General features: G+C 56.2%; 1 protein-coding gene across 4 annotated transcripts; it reads right to left on the bottom strand.

Annotated features, from left to right (window-relative positions):
• Positions 1-864: 864 nt before the first annotated feature.
• Positions 865-17099, bottom strand: SIDT2 (SID1 transmembrane family member 2). 4 transcript variants are annotated; one of them, XM_061145092.1, is made up of 27 exons: positions 16374-17097; positions 14470-14591; positions 14012-14176; positions 13874-13919; positions 13353-13454; positions 13168-13251; positions 12335-12434; positions 12079-12144; positions 11058-11151; positions 10649-10701; positions 9858-9929; positions 9671-9751; positions 9436-9498; positions 8530-8636; positions 8148-8221; positions 7994-8060; positions 7379-7452; positions 7108-7231; positions 6778-6895; positions 5874-6010; positions 5540-5648; positions 5234-5310; positions 5006-5052; positions 4624-4729; positions 3749-3859; positions 2399-2512; positions 865-2324 (listed from the first exon to the last, which is right to left on the bottom strand). In XM_061145092.1, the coding sequence occupies exons 1-27, from the start codon at positions 16554-16556 to the stop codon at positions 2262-2264; spliced, it is 2559 nt and encodes an 852-aa protein (XP_061001075.1). In that variant the 5' UTR covers positions 16557-17097; the 3' UTR covers positions 865-2261. The 4 variants fall into 4 exon arrangements, 3 of the variants coding, with proteins under 3 accessions (XP_061001075.1, XP_061001076.1, XP_061001077.1); XM_061145093.1 differs by lacking the exon at positions 9436-9498 and having other exon boundaries at positions 16374-17096; XR_009693209.1 differs by lacking the exons at positions 865-2324; positions 2399-2512 and having other exon boundaries at positions 5837-6010; positions 16374-17099.
• Positions 17100-20946: the final 3847 nt, after the last annotated feature.

Raw genomic sequence — 20946 nt, 5'->3', positions numbered from 1 at the left:
GAAGAAAGGTAAGGGGCACCCGGTGGGGGCTCTGGGCTGCCTGCTGTGGCACCACTCCATCCTTGGGCGGCCTGGCAGGGAGGAGCTAATACTCCATCACACACCGCACACCCACCACCCGGCACCACCAGAAAAGGCCTTTCCCGCACAACCAGCTCCGGACGCCGGAGCCTAGCAGTGCAGAAGTACAGTGCCCCCCAGTGGCATCTGCGGGGAAGAGGAGGGAGAGGAGCTAGGGAGCAGCTGACGAGGAGCAGCTCTAGACTTTCAGGCGTGTCCTTAATTCACCAGCTTCCTCATCGCAAGCCCGCCCCACTCCGCCCCGCTCCTCATCTTGTCCTCCTTAGGATGCCGAAATTTAAATAGCCTTCCAGGGTCATCTCGAAGGTTCCTCCTCTTGGAGCTTGCGCGGTGCCCACTCCCCAACCATCCGCTCCACCTCATGTTCCCTAAGCACCACCTGTCCACTCAAGTCAGGTGAGGGAGCATTGCCCTGTGCCTGCAGCCTGCTGAGCCAGGAGGGGCTCAGATAAGAAGTGAAGCTGGCCTGACGTGGCTGCGAACCAGGTGGGCAGAGGCTACCCCCATTTGCCAGGTGAGATGGCATGGCTACGGCTTTTTCCCCTACAAGATCCTCTCCACCCTCATGGCGCCTGGCATAGAGCAGGCCTCTGGTAAAGGCTGACTGAACTGATGCCATTGCTCAAAGAAGAGAAAAAACATGAGGCTGTCAAGGGACTGCTATTCCCAACAGGACTGGGGCTTGGAAGAGAAGGGCAGACCAGAAGACCTGGGAAATGGAGGAGCCTGGCCCCAGCCCTCGTTCTCAACATTTCCATCCAGAAAGAGGGAGCAGAGACGGGCCCAAGGACTGCATCTGGTTGTTTCTTTAATTGAATGCAAACTCATTCATAGAAAACAGAAATGCAACCATAGCATGGAAACAGACATTAAACGGAGCTCTGAAAAAAGATCCAGACCCTCCGCCTCTCCCCAGCCCGAGGGAGAGCTATAAAAACAAGCTGAGGAGAATAAAACACATTCCCATCCCCAAGGCAGAAGCCTGACCTGATCTCCCCAACCTTGGCATCTGGAACGGACCAGGCAGGGCGAAAGAGCAGCCAGGGGAACCAGTTACGGCAACTCAGTGTAAACTCAAGGTTTCATATGTGTGCATGTGTATGTGTAACACAGAACTTGGCTGAAGACTGGACGGAAACTTAGAAGCCAGCCCTGTGTCCCAGAGTGAGGCTGGACCTGGGACACAGGGGGGAAGGGCATGTCCCTTCCCTGAGCCCCTAAGATAGGCACTGGGGCTCCTGTGGCCGTGGAGGAGCTGTGCTCTCTGTAATGCCCCTCCTTCGCCTCTGGACATTCTCGGGCAGTGTCAAATGGCACTGAAAGGCCCACAAATGGGGCTTGGCAGGACTAAGGGCCTAGAAAGAGAAAGAAAGGAAAGGAGTGAGTTGCTTTTCCCTTCCAATCCTGGTTGCCAACATCAGTCACTGGGTGCCATCGTCAGTCTGGGGGCTGACGGCATATGAAAGACCTCTGAATTCAGCTCTTCAATCACAGGCGGTTCCCACGCTGCGGGCTTTGTCCCTCATTGCTAAAGAACCAGCCCTGAGCGCAGGTCAGAGGGAGGCGGCAGCGCTGCCCAGGATCCCTTGCAGGCCTTAGCACCAAAAGCCCAGCACCAGCCAGCCAGCCCCCAGATCCGACAGCCATATCCATCCTGGCTGACCAGAGAGGGCAGTGATGGCAGGCAGGCGCAGACCCAGGAGAAGTGGAGCGAACTCTGGTGTAGGACAGAGAATCAGGCCCCAGACTGGGGGCCCTGGAGTGGAAGCTCGGGCAAGAAGGGTAGGCTTTGGGTCCAGGCCAGGGGGGGAAGGGGAAGGACAGCCAGACGCAAGCTGTGAAATGGGCAGGCAATGCTTCCCTCCTTCCTCCTGCAGAACGACAATCGGACAGCTGATGGACAGGGACCCGTGGAAGGCCCCAACACTGAGAATAAAGCAGCAGTTTGGCCAACATTCGGGGCTGAAGGGGCACAGGCCTCATCCCTGGCAGAGGGCAGGAGCAAGACTCAAGGTCACCCTGTGACTGTCCCAGGCCAAGCCTGGGCTGGACCTCGCTGTCCCATCGCCCCTGGCACTGGGCGGCAGGGCTGGGACTCAGGCCCCTGGCACTATGGAACCTCCGGGCGGTGAGGCAGAGGAGCTCGGGGCTCCATGAGAGAAGCAAGGGGCCCAGCTCCCCTAGAAGACGTAGATCTTGTCCCGTTGTACAGTGTCCAGGTCGTCATCCAGCGTCAGCAACACCTGGGGGGGTGGACACGGAGTCACGGAGGGGACGGGAGGCTGCCTCTGCCCCCTTCTCCAGTCCCCCCACCTACCAGGAACGACCCAAACATGGCGATGGAGGAGAGAAAGTGCCAGATGTCATGGTCGTCAAAGAAGTCGAGGAGGATGCAGTCCCGGTTGTGCTCCCGCGACTCTGCGGGGGTTTTCTGGAGAGGAACAAGGAGAGCTGTTTGCTGACACCACCGGGGCGAGGCAGGGCCAGACCTGCGCCCATCCGCTGGAGGGCACCTCTGATGCCAGCCCCAGCCTCAGGCCAGAAAGCACCCTCTTTCTGGCTCACCCCTTGCATTATCTCCCACATCTAAGAATTGGCCTTTAGATGCAAACTTCTCCCTAAGGGTCCTGATTCCCTTGCAGAGCTAGCAGGTCACCAAAGGCTCCTAACTGGTTCCCTGCCTTAGACCTCACCCCCTGCGCCAATCAGTCCTCCAGGGCTTCTTCCAGCTCACTTCTCCAAAACACTCCAGTCAGGTCAGACAAACCTGCCCGAGGACCACAGTAGCCATCACCTGCACCTCATGGTCCTCCATGCTCTCCCCAATCTCTCTCCAGCCAACACTGGCTGGACTGTGTCTAAGGGCGTTCTGTGCCACACACTGAGGCTGCAGAGATGACCAAGAAAGACCTGGTCTGTCCTCAAGGAGCTCACCATCTCCACGCACTCCCAAGAGAATGCATCATTGACCCCAAAGCTGTCTCCGTCTCATTACTCAAGTCATGGTGCCTCCGGGCCACAGAGTCTATAAGGCCAAGAGCAAGGTCCACCTCCTCTAAGAAGTTTTCTTGGACCTCCTAACTCACAGAAGTCTTTCTGTTCTGTGCATCCTGCACATCCCCTCACTTGTCCTGTTACCCTTCATCTTGTGCATCATATTGTAGAGAAAAACCAGGAACTGACAGTCTCTCTTGTCCCTGGAACTAGATTTTAAGTGTTTCAAAGGGGACTTCCCTGGTGGTCTAGTAGTTAGGACTCTGCATGCTCATTGCCTAGGACCTGGGTTCAATCCCTGGTCAGGGAACTAAAATCCCACAAGCTGTGCCGTGCAGCCAAAAAAAATAAAATTGCTTCAAAGGCAGAGACCCTGCCAGATTTAGTTCTGATCACAGCAGGTGCTCTATGAGCAGAGGGAAGAACCTGACATCTTGGCTTCAAACCCCAGCGGTGCCACTATTGGCTGTGTGACCCTGGGCAGGTCACTTGTCTGTCTGAGCCCCGGCTGCTGCATCAGTAAAATGGGGATACCTCCACACCAGCATGGTCAATATCAGGAGGATTAAACGTGAAAGTGGCTGTGAAAGGGCACGGGTGATGCTCACAAACAGGTTTGAAAAGAGACCTGTTTGTGGGCTCATGATGAGCCTGTAGCAGAAGGACTACTCACCTGCCAGGTGCTGAGTCCCTGGAAGAAGAAGAAGAGGGCGAAGCCCCAGACCACCGAAGTGCAGACGATGCAGAGCAGGGGGATGAGCTTGATCCTCTCCCCACTCCGGAGCTGGGGGAACACAGGGGAGACCGGCCTGAGGCCCCGCCCCACTGGGGAGCAGGGGGAAGAACAGCCTGAGGCCCCGTCCCACTGGGGGAGCAGGGAGAGACCAGCCTGAGGCCCCGCCCCACTGGGGAGCAGGGGTAAGAGCAGCCTGAGGCCCCGCCCCACTGGGGAGCAGGGGGAAGACCAGCCTGAGGCCCCGCCCCACTTCCCGCCTGCCCTTCAAGCCGCTTCCCAGATGGACGCTTTAGGAAGCCTTCTCAGATCCATCCCATCACCCCAGAGCCTCACCTGTCCCCACACTGGCAGCCAGGTGTCCTCACCCTGAGGTCCACCCTGGCGGGGCCTCCATGTGCCCTGTGCTGCTGGGGGGTGCGCTGGGGGGCTCCTCTCACACTGGATGACATAAAGGCCCTGGGGAAGCCCCTGGCCCTCCGAGGCCCAAGCCCGCCGCAGTCTCAGCGAGCCCCACCTCAACCGTTTCTGTGCGGAAGGGACTCTTGCCAGCTGTGTCCTTAAGTGCTACCAGTTTCGTGGGACTGAGACTACAGAAGGGGCTCAGGAAACAGTCTGAGGATGTGGCGGGCTTCCAGGGAGTATGTGGAAGGGACTAGCCTCTCCCCTCCTCAAAACTCAGTGGATGGAGAGGGACAGATGGAGATGGACAGAAAGATTCCCCCTCCCTCCCCAGGCAGGCTGTGTCCGTGTCCCTCCCTTCAAAGCAGAGCGCTGGCCTGGCTGGCCAAGGCAGCTCAGCCCTGCCGGCTCACCTTCATGATAATGTAGAAGGCAAAGTAAAGAAGCAGGTTGCAGATGCCAATGGCCAACAAGTAGGAGGCGAAATCATTGGGACGCATGATGAGCCCATAGGCCGCCCTGGCAGGAGGGAGGACCAGCTGGTGAAGCAGGGGACGGCCAAGAGCAAGGAAGGGGCTTCCCCCCGAACCCTCCGCCCCTACCCTGTGTTTTATGAGGATGTGGGGCAGGGTTCAGAGGCCCACAGAAGATTCTAGAACCCCAGGGGCCAACACCTGTCTCCTGGGCCCCCATTTCTCGTGCCCATATTTGTCCACGGCCCCCAAAGGAGCCAGCGGCTGGCCAAGTCCGCAGCTGCCCACCCAGCCTGGGGACACAGATGATGGCTGGACTCACAGCGACCAGTTGATGATGTTGCCCATAACCAGCAGCACCATGCGGTCCTGGAGGGAAGCAGAGACACAGGGACTAAGAGACGGACGAGAAGGGGAGGGGGACCTGGGTCAGCAGGTCCCCCTCCCCTCCCCACCCCGGGGCTCTCAGCTTCGCTCCGCCCACCCCCAACCCCCCAGTGGAGGAAGGAGTGCAGACAGAGGAGGAGGGGCCCGGGAGCTGGGCAGGTACCACATAGAGAGGCCCACTGCACTGCCGGATGCAGTCCGTGTAGAGCACGTGGAGGATGCGACGGAAGATCCCTGAGTCTGCGAGAAGGGAAGGTGCTCAAAGGCCCAGGTACCCATTTGCCCCAGACCCTGCTCTGCGCCAGCCGAGAGGGCCCAGGGCCTTCAGGGGCACAGCTGTGCCAAGGCCTCATGAATTCCATGCCCGGTGATTCTTCCGGGGTCTCCATGAGAGGGCAGAGCCCCAAAGTCTCCTATGAGGCCAGGTCCCCGAGGCCCCAACCCCGGCAGGCCCTGGGCAAGCCCTCACCCAGCTTCCAGCGGCCCATGTAATAGAGCTGTGTGCTGAGCAGCAGGGTGGCAGTGATATGGATGATCGAGAAGATGATCCAGAATGCTGTGTTCCCCTTGCCGAAGACCTGTGGGGGCCCCCGAGGGCAGGGGTGAGGAGGCGCCGGGGAAAGCACCCTCCCTCCGCCCCGGCCTGCCCTTCTGGAGAAGCTGGGCTGGCAGCTGTGCCAGGCTGGGAGGGCACCCTAGGGAGGGAGCAGGGGTCTCTCCCGCGGGGGGGGGGTGGGGGGGTGGGGGTGTGTGCACACGCGTGCACCTGTCCTCCGGGTGAGCAGAGTGGGCCAGGGCCTCACCACGCCCAGCACGGAGAAGAAGATGACAATGGCCAAGCAAGCGTAGGCGCTGTAGGCACTGGCGTTGATGTCTGGGTGCCGCTTCTGGTAGAGCTTCAGCATGCAGAGCCCCGCGATCATGTACATGAACGACGTGTCTAGGCGGAGGGATGGATGAGGCCATGAGCCGCGGAAACCTCCACTGAGCCCCAGCGTGGAACCCCAGCCCCCACACCTGTCATGGCCACAGAGCGAGCTGGTGGCAGCCTGGCACTTGAACTCCGGCTCCTTAATTGTCCCTGCCACGCCATGCTGCTGGCCCTCTGGCTGTCACCCACAGTCTGACTTCCCCTGATGACAAGGACAACTCAGTCCAAGCACCCTGAGATTAGGGACTGTGTCTTAGTTATCTTTTTCTCCACAGAAAAGACTTGACAGATGCATGAAACAGCACTCAGACGCCTATTTTCTACAAGCTAAGCTGCAAGGAGATCAAACCAGTCAATCCCAAAGGAAATCAACCCTGAATATTCTCTGGAAGGACTGATGCTGAAGCCAAAGTGCTAATACTTTGGCCACCTGATGGAAAAGATCCTGATGCTAGGAAAGATTGAAGGCAGGAGGAGAAGGGGGTGACAGAGGATGAGATGGTTGGATGGCATCACCAACTCAATGGACATGAGTTTTGAGCAAACTCCAGGAAATAGTGATGGACAGGGAAGCCTGGCGTGCTGCAGTCCATGGGGTTGCAGGGCGGACAAGATTTAGTAAGCAACAAGGTGTAGGTTCACACAAGTCCTCCTGCCCTGGAGTCTCCCACACAGCTGCATCTTGGGGATCTCAATCCTTGCAGGTGAGTAGGGAGGGCAAAGTCAGGCAGGTCCCTGTTCTAGGTTCAGCCAGCGAAGAGGGAGCCCCCACTCACCAAACTGGAAATTGGTGTAGTTGGGGCAGACGTGATAGCAAGCGCTAAGCAGCCCCTCCATCATCAGGGCCGTGCCCATGGCGTAGAAGAGGCCAAAGTGTTTGGGGATCCCACATTCCTGTCGGGGAGGGAGAAGCGAAGGGAGAAAGAAGGTAAGGCGGTGAGGTGGGAAAGGAGGAAGGAAGGGGCCCTGAAGAGGGAGATCACCAGAGAGGAGTAGGAAGGGTTACAGTGATTTAGGAAGGGCTGGGCTTTGATGGGCAGGGCAGGGCTGGGCAGGGCCACGCCTGCTGGCAAGGGTCTGGAGTGAGGCCAGGGCGGGCCCCTCACCAGAGCACAGAGGTCATTGCGCAGCAGGGCCCGGTTGTGGTTGATCTCCCGTTGCAAGATGATGAGCAGGAAGAGCAGCCCCAGCAGGATGTACCCCAGGTTGCTGAGGATGTTGTTGAAGGCGCTGCAAGGGGTGACACGGGGCGCACTGTCTCGACCTCAGGCCCGAGGCCCCCTTCCCCACCCGAGAGGTGGGCATTCACAGAGCCCCTGCCCCTTGCACCAGTTCACCGAGAGACAGGAAAAGGGGGCCTCGCAAGACGGTTCCCACCTGAGGTTGCCCAGCGGGTGGGCACAGAGGAAGTTGTAGTAGCAGATGTCCTGGTTCCCTGTGACATTCACCACCTGCAGTGAGAGTGAGAACCAGGGGGATGGGGAGATGCTAACTCACCTGACTCAGCCCACAGCCTGTGCCACCACCCGTCCCATTCTCCAAATGATGGGGGGGTGCCACCTCGGCCAGCACACGTGTGCACACGACACCAGCGAGCCCCACTTCTAGCACAGTCACTGCCCTCCTCACTAGGTGTGGCTGAAAACTCTCGAGGCATGACCATGACAGAGGTTCTTGCCCCACGGCACAGAGAAGAGGGAAGGGAAACTGAGACTGACTTTCTTACCACTTCCGTTTCATAAAATCCCTACAAACTGGGGGAGGTGCCATCAGAGCTAGCATGCTGCCCCCCATTTGGCAGATGAACCGACTGAGGCTCAGGGAGGTTGAGGGACTTGCTCAAGGCCACCCAGCTGGTAAGGCAGAGCTGGGACTGGAACCCTAGGACCTCGGCTTGCTCCAGAGCCTCAGGCTGGGAGGCTCTGCCTGGGCAACACCCCAGAGTCTGTGGCAGCTGCTCAGAGGCACTTAGCTTGGGCCCCGCCCGCTCACCGTCTGGTAGGTGATCACCAGCTGCACCACAGGAAGTGCATAGAAGACGGCAATGGTGGCGATGTTCCTGGGGAGTGGGAGGGCGCTGGTGAGCTGGCAGCACCCAGAAAGAGAGCCCGAGACCCCACCACCCTGTCCCACCCCACCTGCTCACCAGAAGTAGATCTGGTATTTCTTCCGCAGGACACGTTTGTCCTTGCGCGCCAGGTCAGCCACGTAGAGGTATTGCTACGTGGCAAGAAGCTGGAGTGAGCCCCCTGCCCCACCGCCCTGGAAGGCCCTCTTGTCCTGGTGGAGGAGGACAGGGGGGCCTCCCTCCCACTGGCCAGGGTTCTGGTGGGCAGAGTTTCGGATGGTCCAGAGGCCTGGGAGCCGAGTCAGTTTCCCCGGAAGCTATGCTGCCCTAACAGAGCTCTCTCCATTTGCTTTCCTAACATGCCACGGGCAGGGGCAGGGGTGGTGGGGGGCGCATATGTGGGGCCGGACATAGAATCTCGCTTCCTTGTTAACCAGGGCCAGCCCTCCTGGGCTCACACCTTGGTGCGAATGACATTCTTGTCTGAATCGATGTCGGCCAGAGTGTCATAGTCATCTTCCTCCACGGAGCTCATGGAGTCCAGTCGTGGTCGAGTGCCCACGGGGTCTGGGGAAGAAAGCGGGAAAGGGTTACCAGGTGGGCACTGAATCCAATGTCTGGGGCAATTGTCACAATTTCTAGGTGGTGGGAGGAGGCAAATTGTGGGCTCAGAGTGGGGGCGGAGGTGGGCTCAGGCCTGGGGAGGAGGCATCAGGTGCTCCCGAGTCCTGGAGGGGAGCCAGGATGGGCTCTGCAAACAGTCCACCCACCAGGGACCGCTCGAGCCCTGCCCCTCACTGGGCTAGGGCTTCCAGGCCAGGATACTGAGCAGACCTCAGGCCCCAGACAGGAGCAGCAGGACTGAATCAGCAGAAGTCATGCTGATTAGAAGATGCCCAGCCGTGTGGGTTCTGAGAAGACACTGCCGTGGCCCCCGCTGGGAAAAGACCCAGTGGGCCCTGGGGTGCAGGCAAGGGTGACAGGCTGCCTCTAAGAAGAGCACCAGCTACTTCATCCTCTTCTTTTCTCACGTCATCAGAAGCTTCCTCCCACAACCTTGCTGACCAAAGCCCCCAGAGGCTGGGACATAACACCCTTGCCCACAAGCCCCAGCAGGCCAGCAAGAGAGGCGCTGGGAACCACAACAGCTGACCAACATCTGGCCTGGGCATAGCGGGGCTGCCAGCCCACCAGCGTCAGGGGCCAGTGCCTGCCTATTTCAAAAGACACACGAGCTAGCAATTATCGGCATTAGACGGGCAAGCCATGCACAAAGCATCTTTCTGGTCCTCGAGCCTCCTGGTTCGAGTCAACCGCCCTGGCAGGAGCTGATTGGCAGAGCAGCGCCCACCCTCCCCACATCTACCCATGGCAATGCACAGCTGCCGCATCTCGCCAAAGGGGAGGCGTCGCTTGAACTGGTTGTGCCCTTCAAAGGAAAGGGAGAGTTACGGGGGAAGCAGGGCCAAGGAGGAAGGGACGAGGGAGGAGGAGGCAGGGAGACAGCAAGCCCTTCCCTGGTTCCGGCAGCTGGCAGAAGAGGCAACAGCAGCTAGCACCAGCCCGGCATCACACGGCCCTCCCCAGCTTGGCCCACTCACCCTGGTAATTGTAGGATAGGTCCCCAGGGCCCGCACTGTCAACCAGACCGTCAGTGGAGCCAGTGGAGCCAGAACCGTTCTCTGTGGGGGAATCGTAAGTGGTGAGGCCGGTAGAAGAGACCTCAGGGCAGGTGGCCCTGGACCCGACCCCAGGGGGCGCTGAGGAGGCTTGGGCGCCGACACCTACCAAAGGAGCCGTAGTTGTAGCCGTCATAGGGGGGGCCGCCAGGAAAGGAGTCGGCCAGGACCCGAGGGTGACCTGCAGGGAGAAGTCAGGGACCCTTAGCCTTGGAAGCAGAGAGAGGCTGAAAGCCAAGAAGAGGGCAGGAGGACTCCAGAGAAGAGAGATGCCAAGGACCAGGGTGGCAACAAAGAACAAGCAGCGATCATTCCAGCAAACACAGCGCACGCCTGCCACCACCACCACCTGCCCCAGTGTAAACATTCGCCCCCTCTGTCCTCCATGGAAAGACTGCAACGTCAAGGAACTGACCATCTAAGTTACCAGCAGCAAGGACAGACCCGCATCGCTGGCCTGGGTCCCACACAGACCCCCCGAGAAACTTCCCTTTCCCACCCACTCTGGATGCCAGCTCCTCTGCCCACAGCACCTGGAGCTTACCAAGAAGAGAAGCTGAGAGAGAAGGTCCCAAGCAGGAGTGAGGATAGAGAGAGCGGGATAGAAGAAAGGGAAAGAGAACGAAAGGTTAATAATCCCAGACATGGTGAGCTGCATTATCTGAAGCGGCAGACCAGGTACGTAGATCCAGGCACTGAATGAATCAAGTGCTGGCCTTTAAAATGGGTGTGTTAGAGACCAACAGGCACTCTGTCCCAGCCCCATTTCCACCTGCACTGTTACCCCCTATCTGAACATCCCAAAGGCCCTGCCTCCTCCAGCTCCCCGGGAACCGTCCACCGTATCCCCTCCACACCACAAAGCAGACAGCCCTCCCCACCCAGACCCTCTGCAGGTACCGCTTTCTGGGCAGGCTCGGTCCACGGCCACCAGAAGGCTCTTCTTCCTTTGCCTGCAGGGACAGAATCCAGAGGCAAACCAGAAGGGCAGGAGGAGGCGCCATCCTCTGCTGGGCCGGCCCGCCTTCCACCCATTCCAACCCACAGCCCTGGCCTCCCTCCACAACCCCAGGGGTCCTCCCAGGCTGGGAAGCAATGTGGGGTCTCCCTGCTGGGGAAGAAGGTTGAGGAGGAGGGGTTGGTCTCTAGAGGAGAGGCCCAGGGACCTGAGACCCTCACAGGGACCCACCTTCCTCTGTCCCACAGAAGTAGCTTACCCAGGGGCGCTCAGATCTGGCCAGGCCATTTCCCCGACATCTCCTGCCTGACCCACCCCGGAGCAGGGGAGGGTCCAGCAGTTCCACTTTACCTCCAGTTTTCCCAACAGGCCAGGAGCACGGTAAGCAGGTAGAAGGAGAGAAATATGCCCAGGCAGAAGAGCATACCGCCAACGTAGGCCTCCGCTGTGGGGAGGGGAGCAGGCAGGAAAACAGACCAACGCTTTCCAAGCCTGCCCGTCCGGCACACGGGGCCCAGCCTCATCTCTCCCACATCTCTCCGCGGTGGAATGGCCCAGCCGGTGCATACGATACACCAGACATGGCTCCTGTCTGCTCATGCACCTCCCTCTGCTAGAACTTTCTCTTCTCATTCTTTCTCCTTAATCTTCAAAGCACAGCTGAGGCGCTGCGTCCCCTAGGAGGCCTTCTCCGCCCAGACCTCCTGCAGAGACCGTCCTGGGCTCCTCACAGCCCTTGGCACCCTACAGGGCAGCGAGCTCTAGGCAGGGGCGCCCTAAGGACCACAGGTGGAGCACCAGCAGTGGGCAGGTAGAAGGGGCTTGAGACCAACGTGCCGAGTAAGGACTGCATCGGAGAGGCAGCTTCTTTCCCCTCCCGTCACAATCTTTTATGTTTATCTTATACATTCCACTTTACAAAGGGCTCTATTCAGTCACTCAGTAAATATTTATTGAGCCTGACTAAAGGACAGGGAAGTTTCCTACCAATTTTGTAGGACCAACCAATTTTGCAGGACCAACCAATTTTGCTGAACCGACTTAGTGAGACTAACAGAGGCTAACAGATTCTAGTACTCCTGTTACAGAGATGGGGAAACTGAGGCTCAGTGAGATTACCCTGCCTATAAAGGCAGACACAGATCTAGAACTCAGTGCCGCAATCTCTTCACTCATGGATGCTCTGAAGTGCATTACACTGGCACTCACTGCGCTCCCATCATGAAGTCTGCCAAGAACACTCCTTCTTCCTACTCTGTCAGCCTGCTCGGGTAGGTCCTCCTCACCCGTCCCATTCAGAAAATACTCCCTACCCCAGGCCTGAAAGAGGAGCCAGAGCCTAGGCCATCCCCACTCAGCCACCCACACTCACACGTGACTGCTCTCGAGACCAGCACGGACAGGGTTTTCTGGCGGTGCCCTTGATCGACCGGTTCATCTGGAAGTAAAATGTCAAAATGGCAAGCGTCTGCCTGGAGCTTGGGTAGAGTTGGTGGGATCAGGCCTGGACGAGTCTAGGGCCAAAAACCTATATCCCATCAGATCCACCAGCCATGCAGGCTCTAATACTTCCCAGGACGAGCCTAAGCCCTCTCCACCCCCAGCCAGGCCCAGGGCACAAAATGTACCTTCTATAAAGGGGTAGAAAGGCAGGGAGCCCCCACAGGCCTGGTCTTCAGTTTTCACCACCACCACCACGTAAAAGCTGTTGCTGGGGAAGTCCTTACGCTGCAGGATGATGACGGTGATGATGGTGATGATGGTGACGACGATGGTGGTATGATGACCACTGTTGTCATCACATCACAATCACCATTTGTCATCACCATCCCCACCCTCTTCTGAACAGACGCTATGCTAAACACTTGGCATATATATTATTTTACTTAATCCTCACAAAGATCCTCATGAGTAGGTACTATCATCATCCCTGTTGGACTTTACCTTGGTGCCAGTAAGTGATACAGCCAGGATCATCTGACTTCAGAGCCCAAATCCTGCACCTACACTATTGCCAGGTGAGCAAATGTGGGTATGCCCACCATCGTGGAAGCCATGGGGGCCCTATTACAGTTTGAGCATCAGTCAGGAGAAAAAGTGGAGGGATCACAGTGCCTCCATCAGCTGCACGACTAGATGTCATGAGGTGAACATATGCCTCTCCCTCCCTGGCTTCAGCACAGGTTTTAGCCTTTGACAAGAGCAGCTCTCATCACTAGCCAGTTGCGGGGAACAGGGCAGACATGGTAGCCAAAAAGGGTACTCTGCTCTTTCCTGTCCCCAATGGCAACTGGGATTGAGATTCAATGCTTGCAAATACCAGGGGACCCAAAGTCTTGGGGACTGGCACACCAAGACTCAGTCCTGTGGCGGGTTAGGAATGGGGCAGGGGCAAAGCAGCAAGGTTGAGGAAGGCTAATCACCTGGCCGCATCCCCCAAGGGGCCAGGTGCATTTCCTACCTGCACGGTGATGGCTGCCTTCTTGGTCATCGTCTGATACATGCCGATGAAGGCTACGTTGTTGTCCAGGTCATACACAGGACACTGCAGGGGGAGGAGGGCAGAGGGATGGACAGGGTCCTGGGCCCCGTCCCCCCTCTTCAGCAGCCCGGCCACTGGCGGGGCGTGAAAGGGCCGCGACTCACCAGCACATCCTGGATGGAGATCACTGAGCAGGGGAAGGCCGTGTTGGAGGCCACCTTGACAATGACCGAGTCCACGCCTTCTGGGAACTCATACTTGAAGTACTGAGGACACAGGGAGGGCGGGGAGAGCCCCATCCTGTGAGGATGCTTTCTCTGCCCCTCTAGAAGGGAAGGGTGTGAATCCTCCCGGGGTCGGGCAGTGGAGACTCTCTGGAGAGAGAAGCCCTGACCACAAGTAGCAGCCCCATTTCCCACACACCGCTCCGCTCAACCTCAGCTGGGCATGCAGGACAGTGCCCAAGAGGCCAGTAGGAGAGATGGCTGTCCAACCCCATGTCTCTGCGCTCCCCAGGCTGTCTGTTCCCCACCACCTTGGGGCCAGGACTCCCGTCTCTGTAGAGTTCTCCATGGAGAGTACAGCCAACCTGAAACTCCTTGCAAAGACTGCTGGCCGCCCCCACCCCCCAAGTTTAAGCCTCCCCATTTCTCCCCTTGAGAGGCAGTAGATGGGGAGGTCTTACCTGGGGCTGCGCTGCTGTGGTGTTGAAGCTGAACGGCTCCCCGGTCCTGTGGGGCAGAGAAGAGCCCCCCAATACCATCACTCCCAGAGCTTGGGAAGGAGGACAGTCCCGCACGCCCCCTCTCTCTCCCCTGCAGACCTGAGCACGAAGTCATCCATTCGGCTGACGCGGAGCTGGTATGTGGTGTTAACTGGTGACAGGGTGGACACATCCACGTAGAAGAACTGGACCTCGGACTCATTCTTGGTGGGGGGCTGACACAGCGTTCGCTCCACCTTTTGGTAGAGGTACTTGCGCTGGAACCTGTGGCCCGAGGCAGAGTCAGGACGTGACTGCGGCCCTGCCGCTCCAGGGGAACAGGGCCCTCGATTCCTCCACCCTGGTCCCACCGCCTCCCTACCCCACCCCCGCTCCCGGTCGGATGGCTTGGCCCTCTTGCTGTTGACCAGCCTCCTGTCTTAGGGGATTGGGAGGAGAAACAGAGGGGTGCCAGGGTGGTCAGAGGCTCTGGACAAGGGTCCGGGGGAGGTTCTGATCAAGGCCTGGCCTGAGAAGACCCACCCCCACCCCGCACCCTACGCCCAGGTCCTACTCACATCCCTCGGAGGATCAGGGGCACCTGGAAGGACACCACCGCCTCCTTCTGGCGGACCACAAACAGCAAAGGAGCGCCCTTCTGCTTGTTTAGGACATTCACGGACACTCTCACACCTTCCGTCTACAGGAGGACATGGAAATGCCCCTTGGTCAAGCCCATGGTGGTTCTAATCCTGTCACAGAGAACATATGGCTCCAGAGACCACGAGCTCTGCCCTCGCTCGGCAGACCACTCTGTGCTTTCCCATCCGGGTTGGGCTGGGGAGATACCTAATGGCACCCCACTCCAGTATTCTTGCCTGGAGAATCCCATGGACAGAGGAGCCTGGTGCACTACAGTCCACAGGGTCGCAAAGAGTTGGACACGACTGAGCAACTAACATACACACACACACACACACACACACACACACACACACACACACTGCTTCTGCCAGAGGAGCCCCCAGGGTCCAGGAGGGACTTAGAAGAGAGGACAGGAATTACAATGGAGACCTGGGGTATCCCCCAGGATACCCCACTTCTGTAAAAGTTCACGGCATGCACATGCGCCCGCACACACATGCGTGTACACACAGATGTGCATGTGGAGGGACACAGGAGAGCAAGAGTGCTCTGCAGCCTCCTCCCTTGTGAGTCAGGAAAACTGCTAGTCCACAACTCATCTGGTGGCCAGAGGCCACACACAGGGAGGTGGGGAAACAGGACTTGTTGATAGCCAAGAGGGCCAACTTCTATCCTCAGCTTCAACCAAGGGTCGGGGCTGTGGAAAAGTCACTTCACATCTCTGAGCCTCACCTTACCCCCTCTATAAAATGAAGACACTGCCACTCTTGGCACTTTGAAGGAAAGGATATAGGACACTCAGAGCTTAAAGAAAAAGAATAAAATTAAATGAATCTTGGGAATGCTTGTTATTGGGTTGCTGAAATCCAAACTCAGGGCAGCACTCCCCTGAGGGGTAGAGGTCCCTCAAGGTAACCCCACATATGAGTAACCTCACATATGGGGGCAAACAGAGACAGGATTCCAAGCTGGATGAGATCAAACTTCAGAGAACCAAGCACTGAAGGCAGATCCTGGCCTGCCGTCAAAACCTAATATCTCCCTATTCTGGAAAAAAAACCAGATTCCCATTCTGAACTCCACTACTTCTTAGTAAATTCGGTCCTGGTGAGAGCTGAGTCGGAGACCATCAGCCAGGCTGGGGAAAGAGCTCCCAATTTCAGCCCCACCTTGGGTCTGAATTTCCCAGACCCAGCTTATGCCCCTAGCTCACAGGTGGGGAGGAAATGAAAGAGAAAGCAGAGTGGGGAAGTTTCTCCACGGTAGGCAAACTCCCTCTCCCCTGCCACCCACCCTGGGGTTGGCTGTATCCCCACCACCTTCAACTTTCAAGGCCATCTGGCTTTCCAAGGGAGGATGAAGGCTGGGAAGGTCCCAGCAGTTAACAGCAGCCTGGAAAGTCCTGCATTCATTTCCCCAGGGAGTCTCAGCCATAAGCAACCCCCAACCGCTGGGCAGAGCATTTCAGCTTGGGCCACTCTCATCCTCCTGGGGTTTTCTGGGCCAAGCCCAGTAGCATATCTGCTTCCTTGCTCCCAGACCCACAACACTGTCAAGATTCTGGGTGTTGGATAGGGAGCAAGGCCAGTCCTGCTCAGACTACAGCTGATGGAAAGGAAGTGATCAAAAAGAGAAGGGGGGAATGAGGCAGCTTCAGAAACCCGTCAAGGGGTAGCTTCAGAACAAACATCCCCAGCACAGGAGGAAACTACTGGCAAAAGGGTCCAGTGTGGTTCTGGAAAACCCAGGGGGGCAGCTGTTCTTGGGAACTGACAGAGCCCTGGTCGGCTGGCTCGCCCCACTCGCCACCAGCCCGGAGCCCAGCCCCTTCCCTCACCCGGTTGCGGGTCACCGTGTGGTTGAAGGTGTAGATGTTGACCAGCTCGCTGTTGACCTCATCCACGTAGGTGCGCTCAAACTCCGCGTCTTTCTGCGAGACGTTCTTAGGCCCCAGAGCTCCCAGATGGCTCTCGACCGAGGCCACCAAGAGAGCCAAGAAGGGCAAGCCCAGGGCGAACATGGCCCCGGCAGGGTGGCAGTGGCGGCGGCGGCGGCGGCAAGCGACAGGACACCTCCAGGGCGGGTTGGGGCTTGGGCCGCAGCTTCCAGCATCTCACCAGGACCAGAACTTTAACCCCGGCCTGAGATTAGGAAGCGTCCCCTCCCTGGAGCCGCAGACGCGCTCTCAGGGACCAGGGAGGGGACGGGGCGGCCGGGGGCGGGAGGGCCGGGGGAAGGGTGACGGGCCTCAGGAAGGGGCCCCAGCTCGCCAGGGGCCGAGCACGGCCGGGAGACTCGGTGGGCGCCCGCCGGGGATGTGACAGCCGGGAGGCGGCTGGTTGCTGGGAGCCTGGAGACGCCGCAGGGGAAAGGGGGAAGCGAGGGAGGGAGGGGAAGCCGGTGGCCAGGCCGGCCGCGAAGGGGCGGAGAGTCTGAGGGTGAGGGGCGTGATAGGAGGTAGCGACCCGACGCCGCGCGGCGCCGCCAGTTCTCTCGGGCGCCGGCCCTTTAAGGGCGGGCAGACGCGGCGGCTTCGGCGCTCAGAACTCCGGGGAGTGAGCGACGCCGCTGGGCGGTAAACAGCAGAACTGCCGGCCCGCCCGCTGACGTCAGGGGAAACTGACACGGATTTAAAGGGCCAGGCCTCGAATTGGGTCTTAAAGGGGCCGCCGCTTTCCAGCTGGAGGCTTCTCCCGCTCGTATCCTGTTGCCGCCTCCTCTTTCATTATCTTCCCCGTCTCTGAAAGGTCACTTTGGATTAGATGGATGGCTCCGTGAAGGATCTCCAAGAATTGAATTCTCGCTGACAAATTCTCTTTCTCAAACATAAGGATTACCCTCACCCCTTCAACGCTGCCATTACCACTAACACTCCTGGGCCTTTTTTTTTTTTCTCCCAATGATCCTAAGAAAAGAAAAATTTCTAAGAACTAGGAAAGTGCCCGCGGAGGGGGAGCCCAGACAGAACCGCTAGAGGAACCCTCTCGCCTCCCTGCAGCGGCCACATAGCTTCAAGGATGCTTTCAAAGCTTGCCTTTCTCTCTGATGAGGCAGCTACAAAGCTCATTGAAAGATAGTGACTTTGTAAATTGGTGAAACCTTTTCTACAAATTATTTTTGCACCATATCTTAAGAAGCTTAAAGAGCTTTACACTCTTTGACCCAGTAATTCCACTTCTGGGGCACTATTCTAAGGAAATAAGAAATACAGATAAAAAATTGTGTGGGCAAATATGCTTATCACTGTGATACTTACATAGAGCATAAAGGAAACAGTTTTAATGTCCACAATGAAGGAGTGGTTAAGTGCACTATTATCATGAAGCCATGGAAAGTGACGCCTAAGACTTTTAGGAATATGCAAGCAAAGAATTCAGGGTATGACACTATATAAGCAGTAAGTTTTCCAAATACATAGAAAAACATTGACAAATGCATGAAATTTAGTAATGAGTATCTTTGAATTACAGGCTTCCCAGGTAGCTCGCATGGTAAAGAATTTGCCTGCAGTGTGGGAGATCCGAGTTTGATCTCTAGATTGAAAAAATCCCCTGGAGAAGGGAATGGCAACCCACTCCAGTATTCTTGCCAGAGAATTCCAGACAGAGAAGCTTGGCAGTCTATAGTCTATGGGTCACAAAGAGTCAGACATGACTGAGCAATTCACACACACATCTCTGAACTACAGGTGGCCTTTTAAATAACATATCATTTCCCTCTAATTCCAGCATATAGACAAGTACCAAAAAGAAAGAAGGAAAGAAAGAAACGAGAAATGGAATATTTCCTGTCATGTCAGTAAACAAGGATGCCATAGTCATCAGCAATTCAGGACCTCCAAAAGTTAATTCCTGAGCCATAAGGGCACTCAAGAAGAAGAACCCCTGCATGATTAGGCAGCCCTCAGGCTGCAGCCACTCTCCACAGTGAGCACTGAGTAATTTCAATCAGTTCAGTTCGGTTCAGTTGCTCAGTCATGTCTGACTCTTTGCATCCCCATGGACTGCAGCATGCCAGGCTTCCCTGTCCATCACTGACTCCCAGAGATTGCTCAAACTCATGTTCATCGAGTCGGTGATGCCATCCAACCATCTCATCCTCCTCCTGCCTTCAATCTTTCCCAGCATCAGGGTCTTTTCCAATGAGTCAGTTCTTCACTTCAGGTGGCCAAAGTATTGGAGTTTCAGCTTCAGCATCAGTCCTGCCAATGAATATTCAGGACTGATTTCCTTTAGGATGGACTGGTTGGATCTCCTTGCAGTCCAAGGGACTCTCAAGAGTATTCTCCAACACCACAATTCAAAAGCATCCTGAGGAATCGAGGATGTGAAAAATGCAGAATACTGGCCCCAGATAGCTGAGATGCATATGAAAGCAATGAGCCCAAAGATGTGTATGCATCTTCCCACACACAGAAAAGCACTGAATTCCTTAACTCGGGATGTCTGGTTTTCTTTAATTGACAATAATCTATCCAATTAAAATAAATAAGTAAAAATAATCTTTTGATATTCTGACTACCTACTGTTGGTTGCAAAGCTTCTATATAACCTGGCTCCTCTGCTCGCCTCCTTGAAGCAGTTCTCTCAGGATTACTTGAGGTACTGCCTCCCTGGTTTAAGTCCTAAAAATTTCCTCTGAATAAAACATAACTCTCAACTTTTAGGTTGTGACTATTTTTTAAGTCAATAGAAAGGTAGACTTCCCTGGTGGTCCACTGGTTAAGAATCTGCCTACCAATGCAGGGGTTACAGGTTCATTCCCTGGTCTGGGAAGATTACACATGCCTCAGGGCAATTAGCCCATGCATCATACCTACTGAGCCCCACACTCTAGAGCCTGGGAGCTGCAACTATCGCAGCCCACGTGCTCCCATGCCCTTCAACGAGAAGCCACCACAGTGAAAAGCCTGGGCACTGCAACTAAAGAGTAGCTCCTGGCTACTTGCTGTTCACTGCCCAGTGTGGAGAGTCAGTGTAGATTTCCTATCCCAACCAGGCTTCACCTTTCCTCTCATTGCAACCCCCCTGGCCCTCCAGGAAATATGGGACTCTAAGAAATACTGTCACCCTGAGCTTGAGCTCCCCACTGAGCCTGATGTGACTTAACTGGTCTACCTCTGCTAGGAAATTTCCTGGGTGCTGTGAGATTCACAAGTTGAGGACCAGAGCATCTTTGCCACAGGCTGGTTGGTGCTGTAGCCGTATTGAATAAGCCCAGGCTGTGCTTGGGGAAGCAGTGAGAGACATTTCTCGGGCTCCAAAAACACTACGGGTGGTGACTGCAGCCATGAAATTAAAAGACACTTGCTCCTTGGAAGAAAAGCCATGACCAACCTAGACAGCATGTTAAAAAGCAGAGACATCACTTTGCCGACAAAGGTCCGTCTAGTCAAAGCTATGGTTTTTCCAGTAGTTATGTATGGATGTGAGAGTTGGGTGATAAAGAAAGCAGAGCGCCGACTGATTGATGCTTTTGAACTGTGGTGTTGGAGAAGAAAGACTCTTCAGAGTCCCTTGGACTGCAAGGAGATCAAACTAGCCCATCCTAAAGGAAATCAGTCCTAAATATTCATTGGAAGGACTGATGCTGAAGCTGAAACTCCAATACTTTGGCCACCTGAAGTGAAGAACTGACTCATTGGAAAAGACCCTGATGCTGGGAAAGATTGAAGGCGGGAAGAGAAGGGAAAGACAGAGGATGAGATGGTTGGATAGCATCACCGACTCAATGGACATGAGTTGAGCAATTTCTGGGAGTTGGTGATGGACAGGGAAGCCTGGCATGCTGCAGTCCATGGGGTTGCAAACTGTCAGACAGGATTGAGCAACTGAACTGAACTGAACTGTGCTTGGGATGGGGAGAAATGTCCCAACTCTGCCTCAGGTTTGGGGGCACAATGTGCCCCTCAGCCTTTTAAAATGCACACAGAGACCCTACATACAGTTTTTTTTTTTTTTTTTTTAATATTTATTTATTTGGCTTTGCCGAGTCTTAGTTGCAGCACGTGGGATCTTCAGTCTTCATTGTAGCATACAGAATCTTTTAGTTGCAGTACATGGGATCTAGTTTCCAGACCAAGGCTCAAACCCAGGCCTCCTGCATTATGAGCGGAGTCTTAGCCACTGGACCACCAGGGAAGTCCCTACATACACTTCTTGAGTCCCAGCTTCTAGAGGTGGAGGAGGACAGGAGGAGAAGGGGGCGATAGAGGATGAGTTGGTTGGATGGCATCACTGACTCAATGGACATGAGTTTGAGCAAACTCCAGGAGATAGTGAAGGACAGGGAAACATGAAGTGCTGCAGTCCATGGGGTCTCAAAGAGACATGGCTGAGTGACTGAACAACAACAGCGAGAGATGGAACTCAGGAATGTGCATTTTAAGAAGCACTCCAGAAGTTTGCTAT

Source organism: Dama dama, chromosome 1, assembly GCF_033118175.1.
Source record: "Dama dama isolate Ldn47 chromosome 1, ASM3311817v1, whole genome shotgun sequence".
NCBI classification, from domain to species: domain Eukaryota; kingdom Metazoa; phylum Chordata; class Mammalia; order Artiodactyla; family Cervidae; genus Dama; species Dama dama.
Note: the sequence above shows the minus strand (reverse complement) of the source record. Positions and strands in the feature narration are given on the sequence as shown.

What these genes read in the sequence shown, in the direction of transcription:
- SIDT2 (XM_061145092.1), bottom strand. Translation starts at nt 16,556, where the DNA reads ATGTTCGCCCTGGGCTTGCCCTTCTTGGCTCTCTTGGTGGCCTCGGTC. An exon ending in TGGTGATCACCTACCAGACG is followed by an intron (nt 7,453 to 7,993) that starts GTGAGCGGGCGG and finishes CTCTCACTGCAG; the next exon opens with GTGGTGAATGTCACAGGGAA. An exon ending in CACCCGCTGGGCAACCTCAG is followed by an intron (nt 7,232 to 7,378) that starts GTGGGAACCGTC and finishes CACCCCTTGCAG; the next exon opens with CGCCTTCAACAACATCCTCA.